This window comes from Bombina bombina, chromosome 5 (assembly GCF_027579735.1).
Source record: "Bombina bombina isolate aBomBom1 chromosome 5, aBomBom1.pri, whole genome shotgun sequence".
Taxonomy (NCBI): domain Eukaryota; kingdom Metazoa; phylum Chordata; class Amphibia; order Anura; family Bombinatoridae; genus Bombina; species Bombina bombina.
This window is the reverse complement of record NC_069503.1, coordinates 1,105,505,535-1,105,529,702: the sequence shown is the minus strand read 5'-3', so window position 1 is coordinate 1,105,529,702 and position 24,168 is coordinate 1,105,505,535. Positions and strand designations below refer to the sequence as shown.

At 39.4% G+C, this 24,168-nt stretch overlaps 1 protein-coding gene across 10 annotated transcripts in view; it reads left to right on the top strand.

Annotated features, from left to right (window-relative positions):
* Nucleotides 1-18,431, top strand: part of PTK2 (protein tyrosine kinase 2) — a 773,150-nt gene extending 754,719 nt beyond the window's left edge. For all 10 annotated transcript variants that reach the window (XM_053715391.1, XM_053715387.1, XM_053715388.1 and 7 more), the window contains 3 exons: nucleotides 4,616-4,771; nucleotides 16,461-16,541; nucleotides 17,518-18,431. In XM_053715391.1, the coding sequence (XP_053571366.1) occupies nucleotides 4,616-4,771; nucleotides 16,461-16,541; nucleotides 17,518-17,730 (450 nt within the window). In that variant the 3' untranslated portion in view covers nucleotides 17,731-18,431. The remainder of the gene's footprint in view (nucleotides 1-4,615; nucleotides 4,772-16,460; nucleotides 16,542-17,517) is intronic.
* Nucleotides 18,432-24,168: the final 5,737 nt, after the last annotated feature.

Below are 24,168 nucleotides of genomic sequence, written 5' to 3'. Positions count from 1 at the left end.
GAGGCTTATGCTGTTAGCTAGCGCCCATTATTACACGTAGAAAAGTCTTCTTATTAGGAGTTGTATGATTTACTTCTAAGGTGGAACACAATAGTTTGGTATTACACTCCTAATCATTGTTTGTGTTAAAGGGACCTGAAACCCAGACATTTAAGTTTGTGATTCAGACATAGCACATCATTTTATACAATTTTATCATTTACTTCTGTTAGCAAACGTTTTCGTTTCCTTGGTATCTTTTGTTGAACAGCAGGAAAGTAAGCTTAGGAGTGTGCATGTGTCTGTAGTACTATATGGCAGCAGGTTTGCAAAAGCACTAAATGGCAGAGCTTGTTCCTGCCGTGTAGTGCTTCAGATGTGCACACAACCTACATAGGTATCTCTTCAACAAATTTGATGATAGAAGTAAATTGGGCACATTTTTAAAATTGTGTTTCATGTCCCTTTAAGAAATTAGTAATTAATTCATTTAGAGCGGACACATTTAGTACGTTTACATGAAGCTTTCAACAAAAGTATAACTTCTACATCCTTAAAGGGACACACTGTGCTGTTACCCATATAAAAGAACATCATCTCCACATGTTCTCACACAAAAAATGTGACCTCAAAGCTTTTTTAATTCAAATTGAAACTAATTCAGCTGTATCAGTTGTGTATAATGTTCATCAGCTGATAGGTACTTCCTTTTAATGCTGATTGGCCATTAGATACTTCTAATGCTCATTGGCTGTTAAGCACTTCCTTTTAATGCTCATTGGCCAATAGGTACTTCTTCTAATGCTCATTGGCTGATAGTTTCTACTAATGAGCATTAGCAGGAAGTGAACAACTGATACTGTTATATTAGTTCAAATATAAACAGTTTTTACTTCATATTTTTCAGGAACAAAATGCCTCTGTGTTTACATGCTGCTCCTTTCTTTGGATGTCAGAAACATTTTTATTATATGATGTCCTTTAAATAAAGATGATTTAGATATATGGCTAGCACTGAATACATGGTCTGTTTGTACACACCCCACCTACACATTATTGTTTCTACGAGATCAGCAATCACAATGTCATGATGTGTCAGATCTCATCCCAATGTGGTAATGTTACCGCTGATGCTAATGATACACAGTACCTCCTACTAGGAGTGTAATTTCTTCTGCTGGCTATGCTTACACTAGTTTATAGAAACTAAGTATAGAGAAAACCAGCTATTTCAAATGCTGAAATAAAGTAAAAGGATCTATTTGTAAGCAATTGCATATACTCCAGAAGGCAAAAACAATTTAAAGTGGAGACAAATTTAAGGTAAACTGTCACTTTAAGGTCAGTGCTATCCTAGGTTTAAAGTGAAGGTCAATTTGGATGAATTAGTGCCGGTTTTTAATAAACCTATTAAAAACAAGGGCACTTTAATTCATCAAAATTGACATTTCACTCCTTTTCTTCAAAAACTTACCTTTTAATCCTGAAAGCCGATGCAGCGCTTCCTCCGCCCGTCACAAGCCCTCTTTGTGGGTCCAAAATGATGAATCTAGCTTCCTCCAATCATGGCGTTGCATCAGGCCATGATCCCCCCGGGGGGAAAGCCGTGATTGGAGGAAGCCGGATTCGCTCTATTTTTTTAATTCTCTATGCTGATTTTTTATTTTTTTCAGAATTAAAGTGAATGTAAATTTTGATGCTAAAGTGCCCGGTTTTTAAAAATTTGATTAAAAACAGGGGCACTTTAATTCATCAAACTTTACATTTCACTCGTGAAAAAATACTTACCTTTTAATCTTGACAGCCGCTCCAGCTTTCCCTGGGCGTCGCAAGCTGTTTCTGGATCGGTCAACCTCCAATCACGGCAATCATTGTCTGATTCAACGCCGTGATTGGAGGAAGCCGGATTCCTCATTTTAGACCCAGGATGAGGCTTTGCAACAGGCAGAGGAAGCTGGAGCGGCTGTCAAGATTAAAAGGTAAGTATTTTTTCACAACACGAGTGAAATGTAAATTTTGAAGAATTAAAGTGCCCCTGTTTTTAATCGAATTTTTAAAAACCGGGCACTTTAGCATCAAAATTTACATTCACTTGAATTATTTAGCATCAGGCTGTTATTTTATCTATTCAAATACTGTCAGTCTTACATTTATCAGAAAATGACTGCAGCTGACTTCGTAATCACATTTAATGATTTCCTTTCATTTGAATGAGAAATCCACTTTAACCCCTACTAGTTACATAATCTGTATACAATGTGAGCGCAGTGATAACGGCAGCTAATTTTAAGCAATGGTTTGAATTAACGAGACAACAGCATGTGGGGGCCAATTAGCACCTGGGTAAACTCTTGTACTGATATTTGTTGCTTTTTTTAATACAATATCGCCAGTTTACCTCTGACTCATACCTCAAACATAGTGACTTTTTTACTTGATATATATAGGACACGCTTATACACATGTACAGATTGCTGTTTTGTACCTTGGGGTAGGTGAATACTCTTTAAATGCACATTAGTTCATGTTAGTTTTGAACAGACGCATTATTGCATTATATCTGCTGTTTCGAGTGGTGACAGTGTCTTGTATCACAGAAATCAAGTTATCACCAATGCAAAACAAGGCAGACACACTGCTTAAAGGGACAGTGAAGTCAAAATTCAACTTAAATGGATTAGAGTATGAAGTTTTAAACAACTCTTCATTTACCTCTATTGGCATTGTTGCTTAGTTCTCTTCATATCTGTTGTTAAAGAGTAATCCTAGGTAAGCTCAGGAGCATGCACGTGTCTATAGTCATCTGGCACCAGTGTTCGCAACATTGTTTATTGCAGTATTATACAATGTTACAAATACTGCTGCCATAGACTGCTAAAGAGACCTGCACGTTCCTAAGCTTCTATCAGTCTACCTAGTTTTACTCTTCAACAAATGTTACCAAAAGAACAAAGAAAATATGATGATAAAGGTACATTGAAATTTGTTTTTAAATGGCATGCTGTATCTGAATCATAAATGTTTCGTTTTGTCTTTACTGTCCCTTTAAAATGCTGGGGGATGGAGCATACCTAAATACAGTAGCACAGCCTGTATATGAATCTATTTTAATATTACGGAAAACTTTCATTAAAAGCGGTTTTGTGTCCCTTTTAAAAAGACAGATCAAAAAAATTGCATTTGCAAACCTATCCATCTCTCTCAGCTGATTTGTAACATTTACTACAGTGATGGCGTTTGGTTTATCATGTGCTGGTGCAAATATTTTTATGGTTCATATCAGTAATCCTGGCAAACTGCAGAACCAACATTAAAATCCAGAGCAACATGCAAATCCGCTTGAAATGCAAAAATCTTGTAATGTTTTAAGAGGGGTTTATACAACTAATGTGCATTTTATGGCTTGCTTTGTATTTGCTTTTTTTTACTGTGAGAGGCAGGTGGTCTGTAAACTGCCCTTTCACTTAGCCTTGTGGCTATGACTGGCACCTGACATAGGGTCAGACTCTTTCCTATGGTCCCTTCATCTACCTTGTTCTATGAGAAGGAAGTATAGGGATATACTATGGTGCAAAGGACATATAGTGAAGAATTCTTTCTTAAAGTGAATGTAAAGTTGAATGAATGATACTAATACTATTAAAAACAGGTTTCATTCATTAAACTTTACATTGCAGTGTTTTTTGTTTTTTTAATACTTACCTTTTTCTTTAGGAAACCCAGACCAGCGATCCTCCGCCCGCCAGCGCCTCTGTACTTACCTCAACAATGACGAAACCGGCTTCCTCAAATCATTGCGCGGCCTCACGAGATAGACGCTTCGGGGTGCACGCCATGATTGGATGAAACCGGTTTCGTCATTGCTGAGGTAAGTACAGATTTGTTGCGAGCGGAGTATCGCCAGTCTGTGTTCCCTAAAGGTAAGTATTGTAAAAAAAAAAACGCTGCAATGTGAAATTTAATGAAAGTGCCCCTGTTTTTAATAGTATTTTTAGAAACTGGGCACTCATTCATTCAACTTTACTTTCACTTTAAGAATCATGAAAATACAATAAATAGTTTTAATTAAGGAATAGTTCAGAACTACAAAGTGACAATTGCTTTATTAAAAGGAATCCCATACTAAAGCCACTAATTTTACTCCATGCTCAGTACAGATTTACTGTTCCTGGGAATATGTTCCTGTGCCTGGTCCTAAGAACATTCTTCTGGGTTAGTTTAATCTATAGATGCCTCTAACTATTAGAATATTTATCATCCTTGTTCCTTTTACTCTCACAACTTATGCCACGACAAATGCGTAACAAGTAAGAATTCTTCCATAATTTCAGGCTGTATTTAACCTGTTGGTCACCAACCAAGGAGTTAGTTTGTCTTGTAAATTCTGCTGAGGTCTGTTTCTGAAGCTATGCTTTACTGGTAGACTGTATATAACATCACAAACAGTTCACATGGACTGATTTGGTTATGAATCCTAAGCAGATGAACAAGCATTCCCAGGGATATTTGTTTCTATGTGGTATTGTGTCTTGATTTCCTGTTAAAATGCTCCACCATCTGGTGACCATTCTTTTATATTTATATATTTTTTCCTCATTCCCTTCTTATACTCTCTGTATCTTGGTTTATTTTCTAGTTACAACCGCAAGAAATTAGCCCTCCGCCAACTGCTAATTTAGATCGCACCAATGACAAGGTGTATGAGAATGTGACCGGGCTGGTGAAGGCTGTAATAGAAATGTCCAGCAGAATCCAGCCTGCTCCTCCAGAAGAATATGTCCCTATGGTGAAGGTAATTCTACTGATTGTATTTTATCTGTGGTGTTGAAAGGATCGTGTGCTGTAACGTTTTTTTTTTTTGGCCAGATTACAAGTGGAGCGCTATTTAGCACTTTCGCTAGAGCGCTAATTGCGCTAAAAGTAAACTTTTTGCGTGCGTCGAGTTGTGTTTGAATTACAGGTTGAAAGTAAAAAGTTATCAAGCTGGCTCTAACCCAACGCAAGCAAACAGCTTACGTCTATTCCAAATAAAATATTGCACGCATGAAAACACCCTACTCGCATGCTAACCAGAACTCATGTTCTCAAGGGGCGCTAACCTGACATGAAGAGCTCTTAAAGCCCTTCGCCTGCCTTTATTTTTCTTTCTAACACCTGAGACCTTTTTTATTAGATAGTGTTATTATGAGTGTAACTGTACCTTGTAATGCATTTTTGATGTGTTTTGTGACACTTTTTTTTGTTTCGTGAAACAGTTAACCAGAGCTCTGAGTACGCGATAATCCGACGAGCGTTAACTTGAATTCCACTCAAGGGATCGTGTTTACTTTCAACTTGTAATACGAGCACAATATAACCTGCGCTCAAATGATCGCCAATATCACTTGCAAAAATTTGCGCTCCACTCCGTCTGGCCCTTTATTGCTTATCTCTTCTACCTCCTACTGATAGTGTCATTTCTTCTGCTATGTTTACAGTGGTTTTCTTTAACCTATACTAAAGTATAGAAACTTTTAGAATAATTAGGGATACCACAGGGAAAATCCACTATTTCAAATGCTGAAATAAATTAAAAGGAGCTATTTTTAAACAATTTAATACACTCCAGAAGGTAAAATGGATTATTTGGAAACAAATTAAAGTGGAAAAAAACTAAGTGTAAACTGTCCCTTTTAATCGTTTCTGAATTGTGTGTCTTTCATATGTTTAGGACATCAAGGGGGAGCTGGAGAGAGATAAAGGGGACTGGGCAAAGATACTTAGAGAGAAAATCTGTTGCCAGGGAGAGATTAAAGGTGACTGGGGAGAGTAAATGGGGTGCCAGGGAGAGATAAAGGGGACTGGGGAGAGTAAATGGGGTGCCAGGGAGAGATAAAGGTGACTGGGGAGAGTAAATGGGGTGCCAGGGAGAGATAAAGGTGACTGGGGAGAGTTAATGGGGTGCCAGGGAGAGATAAAGGTGACTGGGGAGAGTTAATGGGGTGCAAGGGAGAGATAAAGGTAACTGGGGAGAGTTAATGGGGTGCAAGGGAGAGATAAAGGGGACTGGGGAGAGTAAATGGGGTGCCAGGGAGAGATAAAGGAGACTGGGGAGAGTAAATGGGGTGCCAGGGAGAGATAAAGGTGACTGGGGAGAGTAAATGGGGTGCCAGGGAGAGATAAAGGGGACTGGGGAGAGTAAATGGGGTGCCAGGGACAGATAAAGGTGACTGGGGAGATTTAATGGGGTGCCAGGGAGAGATAAAGGTGACTGGGGAGAGTTAATGGGGTGCAAGGGAGAGATAAAGGTGACTGGGGAGAGTTAATGGGGTGCAAGGGAGAGATAAAGGGGACTGGGGAGAGTAAATGGGGTGCCAGGGAGAGATAAAGGAGACTGGGGAGAGTACATGTGGTGCCAGGGAAAGATAAAGGGGGACGGTGCAAGCAAACGGGGTTCCAGGTAGAGTAAATGGGGTGCCAGGGAGAGGTAAAGAGGGACTGGGGAGAGTAAATGGGGCATCACAGAGAAATAATGGGGGCTTGGGAGAGTAAATGGGGTGCCAGGGAGAGATAAAGAGAGACTGGGGAGAGTAAATGGGGTGTCAGGGTGAGATACTGAGGGACTGGGGAGAGTAAATGGGGCGTCAGGCAGAGATAAAGAGGGACTGTGGAGAGTAAAGGGGGCGTCAAGGAGAGATAAAGGTGACTGGGGAGAGTTAATGGGGTGCAAGGGAGAGATAAAGGGGACTGGGGAGAGTAAATGGGGTGCCAGGGAGAGATAAAGGAGACTGGGGAGAGTACATGTGGTGCCAGGGAAAGATAAAGGGGGACGGTGCAAGCAAACGGGGTTCCAGGTAGAGTAAATGGGGTGCCAGGGAGAGGTAAAGAGGGACTGGGGAGAGTAAATGGGGCATCACAGAGAAATAATGGGGGCTTGGGAGAGTAAATGGGGTGCCAGGGAGAGATAAAGAGAGACTGGGGAGAGTAAATGGGGTGTCAGGGTGAGATAAAGAGAGACTGGGGAGAGTAAATGGGGCGGCAGGGAGAGATAAAGAGGGACTGGGGAGAGTAAATGGGGCGGCAGGGAGAGATAAAGAGGGACTGGGGAGAGTAAATGGGGCAGCAGGGAGAGATAAAGAGGGACTGGGGAGAGTAAATGGGGCGGCAGGGAGAGATAAAGGGGGAGTCAGGGAGAGATAAAGAGGGACTGGGGAGAGTTAAGGGGGAGTCAGGGAGAGATAAAGAGGGACTGGGGAGAGTAAAGGGGGCGGCAGGGAGAGATAAAGAGGGACTGGGGAGAGTAAATGGGGCGGCAGGGAGAGATAAAGAGGGACTGGGGAGAGTAAAGGGGGAGTCAGGGAGAGATAAAGAGGGACTGGGGAGAGTAAATGGGGTGCCAGGGAGAGATAAAGAGGGACTGGGGAGGGCCCTTGTCCGCCCGGTTTCTCTATCAGGCAACAATCCTCTGCCCGTATTTACCATTGCACAAAAGCACTCACGGCAGGAGCTGTCAATCTCCCCTGTTGGAAGAGACCAGGGAGATTGAAATTCTCCACCTCCAAGAGGTGGAGAACAGGGCAGGGAAGCAGAGGTCAGATAACCACTGCTTGATAAATCCTGACTGCGGGTTCTCTTGTGCAAACCTGCAGTCGAAGGGGAGAGAAGGGCTATAGCAATGCTGGGATCATTGTGCAGCGGTTTTAGGTGCCTTTTATGGCTCCTGCACAGAGCATGTCATTATTTAATTAGTGACCCTAGATAACTGTATATAACCTGTACAAAGGGGTTAAGCACACAGGTAAAGTCCCCCAAGACACCGTTATAGTGACGGGTCATGTCACTGCTGCTCTGATTGGCTCACCTGCTGCTGAGACTCTAAGGCTTGTAGTTCTAAGGCGGGACTTTTAACTGAGTGTTTAACTCCTTTGTGGTCAGTAATGCAAACACTACTCGCACTAATGAATTAGATTATGCCCTATAATGTCCCTTAAAGCAGATCCGTGGTAAACGCACAAGATTTATGTGTTATTGTTATCTCTCAAAAGAACAAGCCCACTGTATATTTTTAATATCCGTTTAAGTCATTGTGGCCGCCAGACGTTTATTACTTTATGTGTATAGGTAGTGACCACACTAAATCATTGTCAGGTTAAATATAAATGATCGCATTAGATATTAGAATCCGTTAACTACCAAAATATAGTCAAGTACTTATCCTAATAAATATAAACTCAGTTATAAAGTGTGCTGTTGCATGCTCAGTGTTCACTAAATCACTTTAGTTAATATAATGCTGCAAACCAAGGCCAACAGAACTGCAGCCTGCACACTGAGGTTTTTGTGTGGTCCATGTTAGTACTGATATAATAAAAACATAATTTATGTAAGAACTTACCTGATAAATGAATTTCTTTCATGGTGGCGAGAGTACACCAGCCCGTTTACTGATGGGATATACATTCCTACCAGGAGGGGGCAAAGTTTTCCAAACCCTGAATGCCTATAAATACACCTCCCACCTCATGCATACTTCGGTTTAACGTATAGCCAAGTTAGTGAGGTGTATAAGGAGTAAAAGCATAAAAAAGAGGAACAGGATAAATAATGTGCTTTATACAAAAAAATAATGACCCCCAAAAATGGGTGGGTCTCATGGACTCTCGCCACCATGAAAGAAATTAAATTATCTGGTAAGTTCTTATATAAATTATGTTTTCTTTCATATAGGTGGTGAGTGTCCACAAGCTAGTTACTGATGGGATGTAATACCCAAGATGTGGAAGTCCACAAGTAACTATAGAGAGAGGGATAAAATAAAAGCAGCTATTGCCGCTGAGAAATTAAATTAAAAAAAAAAATGTTCTTAAAAATTCAAAAACTTAAATCATAGGCACTAGAATCAAACTGAGACAGCTGCCTGAAGAGCCTTTATACCAAAAGCTGCTACCGAAGAAGCAAAAACATCAAAATGGTAAAATTTAGTAAATGTATGCAAAAAAGCCCAAGTGGCTGCTTTGCAGATTTGATCAACTGAAGCTTCATTCTTGAAAACCCAAGATGTGGCAACTGATCTTGTAGAATGAGCTGTTATTCTCTGAGGCAGAGACTGCCCTGCCTCCAAATAAGCTGTGTGAATCTGAAGTTTTTACCAAGATGCCAAAGAAATAGCAGAGGCTTTCTGACCTTTTCTGGAACCAGAAAAAATAACAAATAGACTAGAAGTCTTTCTGAAATATTTAGTAGCCTCAACATAATATTTCAAAACTCTTACCACATCCAAAGAATGTAGAGACCTTTCAAGAGTATTCTTAGGATTAGAACACAAGGAAGGAACAATAATTTCCCCATTGATTAGAATTCACAACTTAAAGCAAACATTTAAATGAAGTCCGCAAAACAGCTTTATCTTGATGGAAAATCAGATAAGGAGACTCGCAAAAGAGAGCAAACAATTCAGAAATTCTTCTAGCAGAAGAGATAGCCAAGAGAAATAACACTTTCCAAGAAAGTAGTTTAATGTCCAAAGAATGCATAGGCTCAAAAGGAGAAGCCTGTAAAGTCTTTAATTCCAAATTTAGACTCCAAGGAGGAGAGAGAGATTTAATAACAGGTTTGATACGAGTCAAAGCCTGTACAAAACAGTAAACATCAGGAAGATTAGCAATCTTTCTGTGAAATAAAACAAAAAGAGCAGAGATTTGTCCTTTCAAAGTATGGAACACCATGAAATATAGGTTTTCCAAACCTTGTGATATATTTTCTTGAAACAGGCTTACAAGCCTGTATCATAGTGTTAATCACAGAGTCAGAGAAACCTCTATGACTAAGGACTAAGCATTCAATTTCCATACCTTCAAATTTAGAGATCTGGATGGAAAAAACGGGTCTTGAGACAGAAGGTCTGGTCTTAGAGGAAGTGACCAAGGTTGGCAATTGGACATTCAGACAAGGTCCGCATACCAGATCCTGTGAGGCCATGTAGATGCTATCAGAAACACATAAGATTGTTCCATTATGATCTTTGAGATCACTCTTGAAAGAAAAACCAGAGGTAGAAAAATGTAAGCAGGTTGGTAAAACCATGGAACTGCTAGAGCATCCATCAATTCCGCCTGAGGTTCCCTGGACCTGGAGAGGTATCTGGGAAGTTTCTTGTTTAGACGAGAGGCCATTAGATCTATGTCTGGAAGACCCCACATCTGCACAATCTGATAGAACACATCTGGATGGAGAGACCACTCCTCCTGGATGTAGAATCCGACGGCTGAGATAATCCGCTTCCCAATTGTCTACACCTGGTATATAAATCACGGTGATTAGACAAGAGTTGGATTCCACTCAAGAAAGTATTAGAGACACTTCTTTCATTGCTAGGGGACTGCAAATCCCCCCTTGATGATTAACATATGCCACTGTTGTGATATTGTCTGTGTGAAACCGAATATACGGTTCTCTCTTTAATAGATGCTGAGCCTGAAGAGCTCTGAAAATAGCACAGAGTTTTAATATTGATTGGTAACTTCGCCTCTCGAATATTCCAAACTCCTTGAGCTGTCAGAGACCTTCAGATAGCTCCCCAACCTGTGAGACTTGCATCTGTTGTTATTACTGTCCAGGTAGGACGAACAAAGGAGGCCCCTTGAACAATAAGGTGATTGTTGGGATTTAAGTATATTAGTTGTAATATCTGAGTATAATCCCTGCACCATTGGTGTAACATGCAACGCTGTAGAGGTCTCATATGAAAACAAGCAAAAGGGATTGCGTCCGATGCTGCAAACATGAGACTTAAAACTTCCATGCACATAGCCACTGAAGGAAATAAGAGACTGAAGGTTTAGACAAGCTGAAACCAATCTCAAACGTCTCTTTTCTGTTAGGGATAGAGTCATTGACACTGAATCTATCTGGAAACATAAAAAGATGACCTTTGTCTGAGGAATCAAGAAACTCTTTGGTAAATTGATTCTCAAAACATGTCTTTAAAGAAACAACAGAAATTGTTTCGTGTGAGATTCTGCTAAATGAAAAGATTGAGCTAGTACCAAGTTATCGTCCCAATAAGGAAACACCACAATACCCTGCTCTCTGATTACAGATAGAAGGGCACCTAGAACTATTGAGAATATTCTTGCTGCTGTTGCAAGGCTAAATGGAAGAGCGACAAATTGGTAATGCTTGTTTGGAAAAGAGAATCTCAGAAATCGATAGTTATCTGGATGAATCAGATTGTGAAGGGAAGCATCCTGTAAGTCTGTTGTGGACATGAAGTGACCTTGCTTAACAAAAGGCAGAATAGTCCTTACAGTCACCATCTTGAAAGTTGGGACTCTTTGTCATATTTGCTCCGGACCTGTTAGTTGATAACTACCTGTTCCTTTAAATTGGGGGCTGAACCTTACTTACCTTTCCTCTTTAAGTTTCCGGTTCCTTAAACATTGCTTGGTACTTTGGCTACATACTCAGTAGTTATCTCTCAAGCTCCTCTAAGAACTCTCGTCTCTCAAGATTGCCAGCCTTCAGATCCGTGTCATCAGCACTGCTGAATTTCTACGCAACTCTGGACCACCCTCTTCAAACGGACCTTTGCTGTCAAACTTTTCATCAGATAATCTGTTAAGAATCCCAGCAAGGTTCGTACACACTTAAGAGACTGTATAACCTTAACAACTGAGCTCCCATATTCAGCACTGCATCTCTCCTTAGTACAGCTGCAACGATAATTCTCTGGTACCTTCTCTCTAACTTTCTCTGCTTTGTATCTCTTTAGCATTGTGAGAAGCTATGACACTGTATTGAAGTCTCCTACTTGTTTTTAAGATGTTGGAATAAAGTTGTTCTTTTACCTAACATGAAGGAGCTAATCGTTGCTTTATATTGCTCAATACCTTAAGTTGCTCTTCTCCTTAACCATAACCAGGTTTTCTTACAATATACTCTCTCCGCTACTGACTTCCTAGTAACCTCATATGTCATCTTTGCTTCTTAGAGCTCTGACGTTTTTCTCTGTTTTTTCTTTTTGTCTCTCTGGGTTAATTTTGTTTTGTTTTTTGTTGCGCAATATTCAGGTTATGTCTTTTATTTTTGTGATCACTTACAAACATATATATATATATATATATATATATATATATATATATATATAGATATATATATATTTCAGCTAATTGTTGGAAGGGGCATTTACTTATACCTATATGTAACATTAATTGCTACTGTTGCATATCAAAACCACAAGTTGATTTTGTAAAGCAACTCGTAGCTACATATCTTTACCTTTCTTTCATCTTGTACTATTTCTCCATACTCATAGCTGTTTATGTCTCTGAAATGTAGTAACAAGTTCTGCACATTTGATTAACTTTCTAGAAAACATTACACTCTTACAAAATTATTTAAAGTTTTATTCTGAATCCACTGATTTTAGACAGTCTGTCCAAACTCTTTGAAATAGCTTTAGTCTGCCCCCTACCAGAAGAACTGGCTTGAGGGCCGCACCTTCATGTTGGTTTAGGGGCAGGATTTGTTTCTTATAAGGGTTGGATTTATTCCAATTCGGAGATGGTCTCCGATTAGAGCCAGAGACCTTAGGAGAAGGAGTAGTTTTCTGTTTTCTATTGTGACAAAAGGAACGAAAATGATTGGGAGCTTTAATTTACCATTAGATTTCTTGTCTTGGGGCAGAAAAACTCCCTCACCCCGTAACCGTGGAGATAATATAATCCAATTGTGAACCAAAAAGATTTTTACCTTGAAAAGAGAGATAATCTAGTTTTATACAACATGTCAGCATTCCAAGATTTAAGCCATAAAGCTCTTCTAGTTAGAATGGCTAAAGACATGAATTTGACAGTGATCTTCCTAACATCAAATATAGCATCACAAATAAAATGATTTGCATGTTGAAGTAAAACAATAATGTAAGATAATTCAGAATCTGAAGACAACTGCTGTGGTAAACTGTCCAACCAAAAAGTAGAAGCAGAAGCAACATCAGCTATAGATATAACAGATCTAATTATATAGCCAGTATATAAATATGCCCTTCTTAGATAAGTTTCAAGCTTCCTATCTTAAGGATCCTTAAAAGGAGTACTGTCTTCCATAGGAATAGTAGTACGCTTGGCAAGAGTGGAAATTGCCCCAACAACTTTAGGAACTGTTTCCCAAAGTTCTAAATTGACTACAGTTAAATGATACAATTTCTTAAACCTAGAAAAAGGGTTAAAAAGGTACCAGGCTTAGACCATTCTTTAGCAATCACATTGGAAATAACGTCAGGAATAGGAAATACTTCAGGAGTAATAACAGTAGTCTTAAATACAGAATTTAAATGATTACTAACTTTACCATCAGGAGGTTTAGACTCCTCAATACCGAAAGTAAACAAAACTTCCTTTAATAGAAAAAGAATATATTCTATCTTAAATAAAAAAGAAGATTTGTCTATATCTGTCTCTGACGTGGCATCCTCTAAATCGGAGAAAAACCCATCAGTTCAGGATACATCAGTATGCTAAAGGTCAGAACTAAATTGACTAGGTTTAGGAAAATGTTGCAAAATAGTTTTACGTTTATTTGAAGGCAAAATAGCAGTCATTTCCTTCTCTATAGCTGTAGCAATAAAATCTTTTATTTCTACAGTAATGCTATGTACATTAGACTGAGATGTAATAACAAGGGGTGTATTTGTACTCATAGATATATTATCAGCATTTAACAATTTGTCAAAACAAGAGCCACATAATTGAGCTGAAGAATTTAGATCAGCTTTATTACAACAAACACACTTAGCTTTGGTAGATACGTGTTCAGGCAGCTCAAATCCTATGGTAACATCAGAGGCAGGTTCAGTTTGAGATATAATTGCAAAAAAAAACAAAATTTGAAAAAAAATAAATGAATTCTGCAAATTTATATCCATGCTCCTATATATGATATATATAACAGGCTTGAGAGAATGGAAAACTGATTACTTAAAATGCTGCATTAAAATTCTCTAAAGTGTTTTCTGAGAACACTAAATGAGCTGGGGGCAGAGCTTATAACAGCAATTTTAGCGGGAACTTTTTTGCTGCCAAAAAAAGGCGCAAAATGATGACACATCACGCTGTGACATAAATGGCATCATCAAATGCGCGACATGCAAAGCTGTAGTGGATTTCTAATACACCTATCATTTTAAAAAGCAGGTAAGAATTTTGATTGTATATAAAAACAAAATGTACCTAAATAAAGCCTAATGGATACTTCTATTATAGCTGCATAAAATGTGATTATCAATATTCCATGAGACTTACATAATACTTAGCATCCTAATTTATAAATACATTACTTGCCCCCAAAAAACCCTGTATGTTTCACAGACTCTACCAACCTTGACAAATATTTAGCCACAAATAAAGTCGCTAAAAAAGAGCACTGAATTACTGACTCAAGGCATGTATACAAACAATATATAAGAACTTTACTTAAAAAGGGCCAATCCATAGCTGAGAGTGTCTTATATAATAAAAGTATATACTTACCTTGCAAGACACCCATCCTCATATAGCAGACAGCCAAACCAGTACTGAAACATATCAGCAGAGGTAATGGTACAAGAGTATAGTGTCGATCTATGAAGGGAGGCAGTAGATGAATCCCTGCAACCGATTTATCGAGTGAGCCTTATGAAAAGCTTTCTCATTGGCGAAAACATGGTCTCATCAGGCAATACTCCCTTCACATCCCTCAAACACTGCACTTAGAGAGGAACTGGGCTTCAATATGCTTAGAAGCTCATTCCATTGAAGAAATCAAGCACATCATGCTTCGCCACCTTCTAAGGAGGCAATTTTTTTAAAACTGAGGTATGAGTGAGTTGTATTAATAGGCATTTGAGGTTTGGGAAACTTTGCCCCCTCCTGGTAGGAATGTATATACCATCAGTAACTAGCTCGTGGACTCTCACCACCTATATGAAAGAAATCTATTGTACCAGATTGTATAAACATTACAGTTACATTACATTTATTAGTTGTGACTTATTTTCCGGGTAATTTATAGCTAAAATTTATTTTGAGTTGTGTGTAGCACATGTGTCTGTATAAAGTAATTTAATGTAAAGGCCTGGCCATTCCCTTTTATTAGTGCTTGGGATTAACCTAGTGGCGCTCTGCAGAATAGATACACACACACACATATATATATATATATATATATATATATATATATATACTGCATATATATATATATATACTGAACAAAAAGACATGGCACTCACGGGTCTTTGAAACATAAAAAATAGGATACTTTATTTCATACAAAAGCTCACATTCTGAGACTTCTTCAAGACAATCTTGCTTTGTGAGAATTATGGCATCTCACGCCACACTTCATCAGTTCTTTCTTGAAAGTGTGGCGTGAGATGCCATAATTCTTACGAAGCAAGATTGTCTTGAAGAAGGCTCGGTATGTGAGACGAAACGTTGAATTTTGTATGAAATAAAGTATCCTATTTTTTGATGTTGAAAAGACCCGTGAGTGCCCTGTCTTTTTGTTCAGTATTCTACTTCTCGTTGAAGAGACACCCGGACGTTTAATGGAAACGAAGGAATGAGTGCATGCCAATGGTGGAACATATATATATATATATATATATATATATACACAGAGAGAAGTGCACTCACAGGAACGAACAACTGGCTCAATACCATTGTTAGCCTGTTCTATGGCGATTTACCACCTGGGTGCAACTTTTTAGCCCAGTAATGCTTTTCACAGAGTAGAACTTTCCTGTAGTATATCAGTCTGATCCCGCCTATTACGGTCAGTCCAGCGCCAAAATACCATGCAATTCCTCTCTGAACAAGGAACACAGCAACCCCAGACGATCGTTTCGGCCTTCATTGGGCCTCGTCAGTAAGGTGTAGCCATATTCCTCTAAGCACACTGTGCAAGGAGTCCACGTCTGGTTGTCCCCAGGTAGTAAATCGTCATATAACAGGCTAACAATGGTACTGAGCCAGTTGTTCGTTCCTGTGAGTACACTTCTCTCTCTATGTGTATGTATATATATATATATATATATATATATATATATATATATGTGTGTGTGTGTGTGTGTGTGTGTATTTATTTATATATATATGTGTACAGTATAATATGTATGTTATATTTGATATTAAGTATTCCACTTATGGTCATGTTTCTCATTGTCCATCTCTGGCTCTTGTAGGTCAGTATTTAAGACTACTGGGTATCCTAATTAAGCTGTCTTTATTCATTTATAAATAAACATGCTGAAGTCCTAGTCTGTCTGATCATTATAGTACTTCTCTAAGCAGTGTTCTACAGGGATAAAGGGTTTATGATTGCTTTTTATTCATTGGGGATGAGGTTAGGGAAAAGGGAGCAGTAGGTAAGTACCAGATAAAGAGCAGAGATCATTTGATGGTATTGAACGGTAGTTATAACCTGTTCATATTTAATTTGCTGACATATCTGTTTTAACCTTGCAGGGGGTCGGCTTGGCATTGAGGACCTTACTGGCAACTGTAGATGAAACCATTCCTGTTCTGCCAGCAAGTACACACAGAGAGGTAAAGATGGTTTCAAACGAAGTGCACCAAAATACACGTTGCCTTATTGTAGTCAACCTTTCTATTTTGCCCTACTAGTGTTCAGTTGTCACTATAACAATCTGCTGGTTTAATAGCATCGCATCTGCTTGCACAGTTTGATTTGGCTAATAATGTAGTCTATTCCATGCAATTTTAACATTCACAAAGCTGTACCTAGTTAAAGTTCAGCTTGGGAGCCACAGAGCACTGCTGGTCCCTTACAGACATGGCAGCTGACCTAATCTGCAACAGTAGTTACATGACACAGCTTTTCAACTACTGCTGCTGATTGGGTGACCTTCCGAGCAGTATTTTAACTATTTGTTTAACCTCTTTGCAGGGGTTAAGCGCATAGATTTTCATTGTCGATATTGCATTTATGTGACTTCTTTCTTGACTACCATATCCCTTGAAGAGCCATAAGTACAATTTTGGGAGCAGTGGCACTCTGGCTCCTGGCTTTTGTCAAACCCAATTTGTTGGAACATTGCTGAGGCTATTAATCTCTAGATACATCAATCTGAACAAAGAAAAGGCAGGCACTGCACCGGCGTGAAAAAGTTTTATAAACAGCAACAAGCTTTATTATCAAATAAATAAAATAACATACAGACATGGCTGGGTGTCCAACGTAGTCACACTCTGACACGTTTCGCTCCCTAGTGGCGCCTACTCATAGACTACATCAATCTGCTCTAGATACAAGATTAGTCTTTGGTTATCTACTATCACCTCTTATGCTGTGTTAACATGCCCTATTGTGAGCTCATTATAATAACCAAATGCTCTGATGCTTTTTGTGAGATATTCTTAGAACTAACCTGGGTGACGGGTCGCTGCATCTTGAAATCTCAGTCATATTAGGATTAAGTAGATTCTGCTGTTCAGAGTTAGAATTGCATTGTAATTTCTCAACTATTTGTGAATGATACAACATTTGACATTTGTGTTTTAGATTGAGATGGCACAAAAGCTTCTGAACTCTGACCTGGCGGAGCTAATAAACAAGATGAAGCTGGCGCAGCAATACGTCATGACCAGCCTTCAGCAGGAGTACAAGAAGCAAATGCTCACCGCTGCACATGCTTTGGCTGTGGACGCTAAGAACTTGCTAGATGTCATTGACCAAGCAAGACTAAAAATGATTGGGCAGTCAAGGCCACATTAAACATCCAATCCTGAACTCTTGTTACATTGCTATTTAACTTAACACAAGTTATGGAATAACATCTTGCCTTCCACCAGCAATCCTTGGCCTCAGTGGCAGCTGCTTCTCCAGTGCTGATTGGTGCCTGCTGGGCACCTCTTGCAGATTTATCCTTTTTATTATTATTATTATTATTATTGTAATTATTGCTAAAATGCAGGCAGCCTGAGATTCAGTATGCGTCAGACTCATGGATTTAACTCTGGCGACAGTCTTTGATGGGATATGCATACGGTGATGCTAGGGAAAAAAAAATCAAACAGCCAAGAAATATTTGGAGCGGTAGAGAAAGCAGAACTCACCGTGTACCATGCAGGCAAATGGAAAGGCACTGTGATATGAACAAATCCGGAAAACCCAGAGGGCAGACAGCTTCCGTCTGAAATGTGACAGCTGTTGCAACTGGAATCTTTTCTTTTTTGTATTCGTACAACAGATAAGTCGCAATATGCTAATCACAATTTACACAGAGAGTAAGAAGCTATATTTTCAAGGCTTAAATAATTGAAAGACTCTTAAAGTTTCTTTACAGCAATTTTTTTTTTTCTTTTTTTTTTTTCCTCGTGGATGTGTGAAGTCTTTGATTGGAAGCTAACCATAGACAACTAAAAATTCTTGTATGTCCTTTTTTTCACCAGAATAAAGTGCCAGTCTTTTTTGTAGCTGTGTTGTTTTGTGTGATTAAAACACATTGTTTTATTTAAAAAAAAAACAAAAAACTATAGAGAATGGTTAGCCATGAATTTTTTCCCATTTTATAACTTTATATATTTTGAAGCCATGTTCATTTTGAATTTGTCTATGGTAACAACTTCTGTGCCTGTATATTAAGCCTAATATTTTAAGCAAAATTTTCCATATTAATGTCCTTTTTATATGTTTATTTAAAGAGACAGTGTACACCTTTATAATCATTAAGGTCTGCCTTAGGGTTTGTAAAGAATCCCCTTCTGCAGCCCTGGAACCATTATGTAGCGAATGTGGAAAAAAGGTATTTTAAAAATTATTTAGTTTTCGGTCAATTTGAAATGGCTGCTATGCTTCGCCTATAGATGATCTAATCTCCCCTGTGTTGTTTTAAAGGAACATAATACCCAAATGTTGAAGCACATGACAGTAATGCAGCATAGCTGTAAAAAGCTGACTAGAAAATATCACTCTCTATGTAAAAAGAGATATTTTACCTTGAATTTTTTAAGTATTTACAACCCATTGCAAAGAGACTTTAAGCTGCCAGTCAGAATGCTAGTCCCAGGACTTACAAGGGAGTGTGCCTCTGGCACATGCAGGCACATGTGAAAGGTGTAGATAGTGCTGGCGCTAGGAAGAGCTAGGGTGCAGTCTATATACAGAGGACAACAATTGTCAGGATAATATAAGAGGATGGTTATATTAGTGGACTAATATGATAGACCAACATAAAGAGAAATATATGTTAGTACAGAGAATACTCTTTAAAGAAGTATTTTGCTATAATAAGTGGACTGATACGAATATAATATCACCTCTAGATGTATATATATTTAAGAGATTGATATTTGTGGTACACTGTATCTAAAATATGAAATTAGTATAAACTTGACATGTATTGTAGTGATAATTATACTGGAGAGCAGTTATTAGTAAGAAATAAATTCCAAATACAAAACGGTACATTTAAAAAATATTTTATTTACTAATTTGCAGCATAAAAAAGAGAATACTTAACATCCAGGAAATTAAAAAGCTGGGGGGACAAGATTAATAATATAACTTCGTATAAAAAGTGGAAAAATTATGCACTCTAAAAAAGGTAATTCCTTAGTAGAAAATAGTAGAACGTGTATACCAAATGTAAAAAATTTAAGAAAGTACCTGGTTATATTCCTCACTCTACGTCTAGAGTGAGGGAGAGATGCGTACTGATTAGAATGGATCCGCTCTCATTATATGTGGTCAAAAAGCACTCTCGGTTTTTAACTGAGTAGTATCGTGCTCATGATGGATCCTTATAGATCAAATGGGTGAGGTGGGTAAGGAGCTTAGTTCCACTTGCAGTGGATTCTTAGTGTAATTTCGGCGTGGAGAACTCTGCTGTGCAGTTAGGTCCTTCTTCGTCACTTCCGGGCATGACGTATTCGCTGACGTGGATAGTAAGAAGTGGATATGGGATATGCTGCAGCATGTCCTATGTATCCGATCTCGTAATCTGCAATTTTTCACAGTTGCCAATTATTACAAATGAGTAATTTGTTGCTGTTATTAACCAATCACAGATATCAGACTTATAGCCTGTGGTGGTGGTCTTTATGTGTCAGGAAAAAAGATGCTCCGGGTTTCCGACTAATATACTGTGATGATAAACTTGATGCAGAGATAGGAGCCTATAAATGACAGACTCATAGTGCAGGCACAGTCATGTTATGTTATTTCCTTCCTAAGATCGGGAGAGTCCACGGCTTCATTCCTTACTGTTGGGAGGCAAAGACACCCCAGCCAAAGTCTTAAATATCCCTCCCACTTCCTCATTACCCCAGTCATTCTTCGCCTTTCGTCACGTTAGGAGGTGGCAGAAGATTCGAAGAGTCCTGAAAAAGGGCATCTGCCCTTCACGATAGGACTGGAGTTTTAAGTAGTCATGTCAACCTCTCATTGAGAGTATTGCTGAAAGTTAGAGTCTGGAGATGCAGTGAAAGTTTTTCTGCGAAACCATCCAGAATACTGCTAACAGCTCCTAAGCCATCAGTGTTGACGAGTTTCACTGCCTGCTTTCTCTCACTCAAGTCCATGTCAGGAGCGCTGCTATAAGACTGTCACACTTGAGAGTCTGTGTTCTGTTCCAAAGAATGGATCCTGGAGGTAAGATTGTTTCAATTTTTACACATAAAACTCCATAACAGGGTCACAGAGTGGCTCCTTTATACCTTGATAGGATCTATGGTTAATATCTTCTGACTGGGGTTTATTGAGCAGTTGGGGTTAATTAATAAGTGTATTAATTATTTACATGCTGCTTTGTGTGATTTTTTTTAACCGGTTTCACTTTTAAGTTTCACTTTAGTTTTTGAAAGTATTGCACAGCTCCTATTACTTGCAGTACTTGTAATAACAGGGGAAGTACTGTCTTGCACGCCATGTGACCGGGTGTGTTCTATGTTCATTTCCTCCATTCCGGCTGAGGCTTGAACCTGAGGAGAGCGTTTCCTCTGTTAACTGTCTGGGTCTAGGAGGTGGTGAGTGCCCCAGCCATTGAAAGTATAAAGGTGCAGTTTTCTGTAATAAAAAAGATTTTTATTTGTGTCCTTCTGTGGGTATAACCTGAGCTATGGAGGACTCTGACATGTTAGAAGCTACTCCTTCTATACTAAGTCATACCTGTTTATATTGTGAGGAGGCCGTGGTTTTCCCGCCCACTCTGTTATGTTCTACATGCCTTAACAGCGTTATAAAGTCTAAGAAGGGAGACAAGCCTGCTAAGGCTCTTAGCCATTTTGAGCTTTCTACCTCTCAGGACTCTGCGTCTAATGAGATTACTACCCTTGCTACATTATCCACTCCTTATGCAGTTCCCTGTAGCACATCTGATCCTCCATCCGGAGGGGGCTTCTTCCTGCGGACTTTGCAGCGCAGTTACAAACGGTGGTGTCTGCGGCACTCAGTGCGTTACCTCGCTCTAACAAACGCAAGAGAGAGGTTAAACATATCTCTCCTGACCCGGAGTCATCTAAATATTTATTGGATTTAGCTATTATGTCCCAGTTATCCGATGATGAGTTAACACCTGTAGCTTCAGAGGGCGAACTTTCTGGGTCGGAGTCCTTAGCGTCTAAGCCTCCTGCTGCGGAGGAACCGTCTTTTAGATTTAAAATTGAGCACTTGTGTTTTTTATTAAAGGAGGTTCTGTCTACGTTAGAGGTTCCAGAGGCCGTGCTGCCTGAATAACCTATGATACCAAAATTAGACAGGAAAGTTCCTTTGACTTTTCCTGTGCCGGTTAAGATGGCGAACATTAATAAAAATGAATAGGAAAGAATTGGTTCTTCCTTTTCTGCCTCGTCTACTTTTAAAAAGTTGTTCCCGGTCCCGGACTCTCAACTGGATATGTGGGGCACCATTCCTAAGGTAGATGGTGCTATCTCTACGCTTGCCAAACGTACTTCTATACCTCTTCAGAGAGCCGATAGATAAGAAAATGGAAACCTTTCTGAGAAAAATGTTTCAATATACAGGATTTTTGCTTCAACCGGTGGCTGTAGTTGCCAGATCGGCTACCTACTGGTGCGACTCTTTGTCGGAACTCATTGAGGTGGAGTCTCCCCTCAAGGATATTCCAGACAGAATTAAAGCTCTGAGAATTGCTAATTCTTTTATCTGTGATGCGAACATGCAAATTATTAGGCTAAAAGGCAAAGCCCTCTGGCTTTGTGGTCCTAGCCCGCCAGGCGCTCTGGTTAAAGTCTTGGTCTGCGGATATGACTTCTATGTCCAGACTCCTTTCTCTTCCCTTCAAGGGAAAGATTTTATTTGGTCCAGTCCTGGATTCCATTATTTCTGTAATTACCGGATGCAAGGGTGCCTTCCTACCGCAAGATAAGAAGAACAAGTCTTAAGGGACGAAAATCTTCTAATTTTCGTTCTGACAAATCCTGACGACAGCTATTCTCCTCCAAGCCCGAGCAACCCAAGAGTACTTGGAAGCTGGCTCAGTCTTGGAATAAATCCAAGCAGAATTAGAAGCCTGCCGAAAATAAATCGGCATGAAGGGGCGGCCCCCGATCCGTGATCGGATCGTATAGGGGGCAGACTGTTTCTTTTTGCAGACGCCTGGTTCAAGGACGTACAGGATCCGTGGTTCCTGGAGGTGGTATCTCAGGGATACAAGATAGGCTTCAAATCTCATCCACCAAAGGGCAGATTCCTTCTCTAGAATCTGTCTACCAGACCAGAAAAGAGTGATGCCTTTCTAGGGTGCTTTCAGGATCTATCCTCCTTAGGAGTTGTTGTCCCGGTGCCTATCGAAGAAAGAGGTTTGGGGTTTTATTAAAACCTTTTCGTGGTCCCAAAGAAGAAGGGAACTTTTCTTCTATAAAGGTTAGACGAGTCCACAGATTCATCCTTTACTTGTGGGATATTATCCTTCCTAACAGGAAGTGGCAAAAAGCACCACAGCAGAGCTGTCTATATAGCCCCCTCCCTTAGCTCCACCTCCCAGTCATTCTCTTTGCCTACTCTAAGTACTAGGAAGGGTAAAGTGAAAGAGGTGATAAAATATTAGTTTTTAATTTCTTCAAGCAAGAGTTTATTTTAAATGGTACCGGTGTGTACTATTTACTCTCAGGCAGCAGATGGATGAAGACTGCTGCCTGGAGGACGATGATCTTAGCATTTGTAACTAATGTCCATTGCTGTTCCCACAGAGGCTGAGGAGTACAGGAAACTTCAGTGTGAGGAACGGTTTCATGCTATGCAGCAATGAAGTATGTTCAGTCATGTTTTTCTGGAGAGACTGTGTATTTCAGAAAGGCTGACATTATACCCAGGAGGGTAAGGGTAAGCAGTAATCCTAGAACTAAATAGAAGGGTATTACTTAGCTTGCATATGGGGCCAATTACACTTATGGTTGACACTAAATTGCAAATGTTTGGGAGCAAACGTTTTTTGTTTGGGAGTGCTTAACGTTTTTGTGGGCAATAACGTTTTGGGCAAACTTTATTTAGGGCACACATGGCTTAACTTTTGGGTCTTAGAACCCACATGGCTAGTTATAACCGCTCTGGTGCGGTTCTTTAAGGCTGAGGAGACATCGAGTGAGATGGGCGGGGCCTATTTTGGCACCTCAGATGCGCAGTTAGTGTTATCAGCAAGCTCTAACTTCTGAGGACCCTGGTGTATGTTTTGGGCCAAATCGAAGCTTTTACCCCACATTTTCGATCCCTGAGGGCAGGTAGGGCCACAGCAGGGCTGTGGCAAGGTGCTGAGAGTGTTTTTTTTCCGGATCTGGGCCTATTTCGATCCGGTTTGGAAATGAAGGGTTTAATTGTTAAAAAAAAATTGTGCTGCAATCTTAACTACCTATATTGTGTCTACATACAAAATTTTGAAAAATTTGGTGCATGTTTAGGCTGTTTTGCAGAACGTGTATGCTTTTTTTCTTTTAAAGGCGCAGTACCGTTTTTTAAGATTGTTATTTTTTTCACTAAATAAAGTGTTTTCATGCTTGTTTGTAGTCATTACTAGCCTGTTTAACATGTCTGACATTGAGGAAAGTCAATGTTCAATATGTTTAGAAGCCATTGTGGAACCTCCACTTAGAATGTGTCCCTCATGCACTGAAAGGTCAATAAATTGTAAAGAACATATTTTAGCTACTCAAAGTATGTCACAGGATGATTCTCAGAAGAGAATCAGGTTTTGCCATC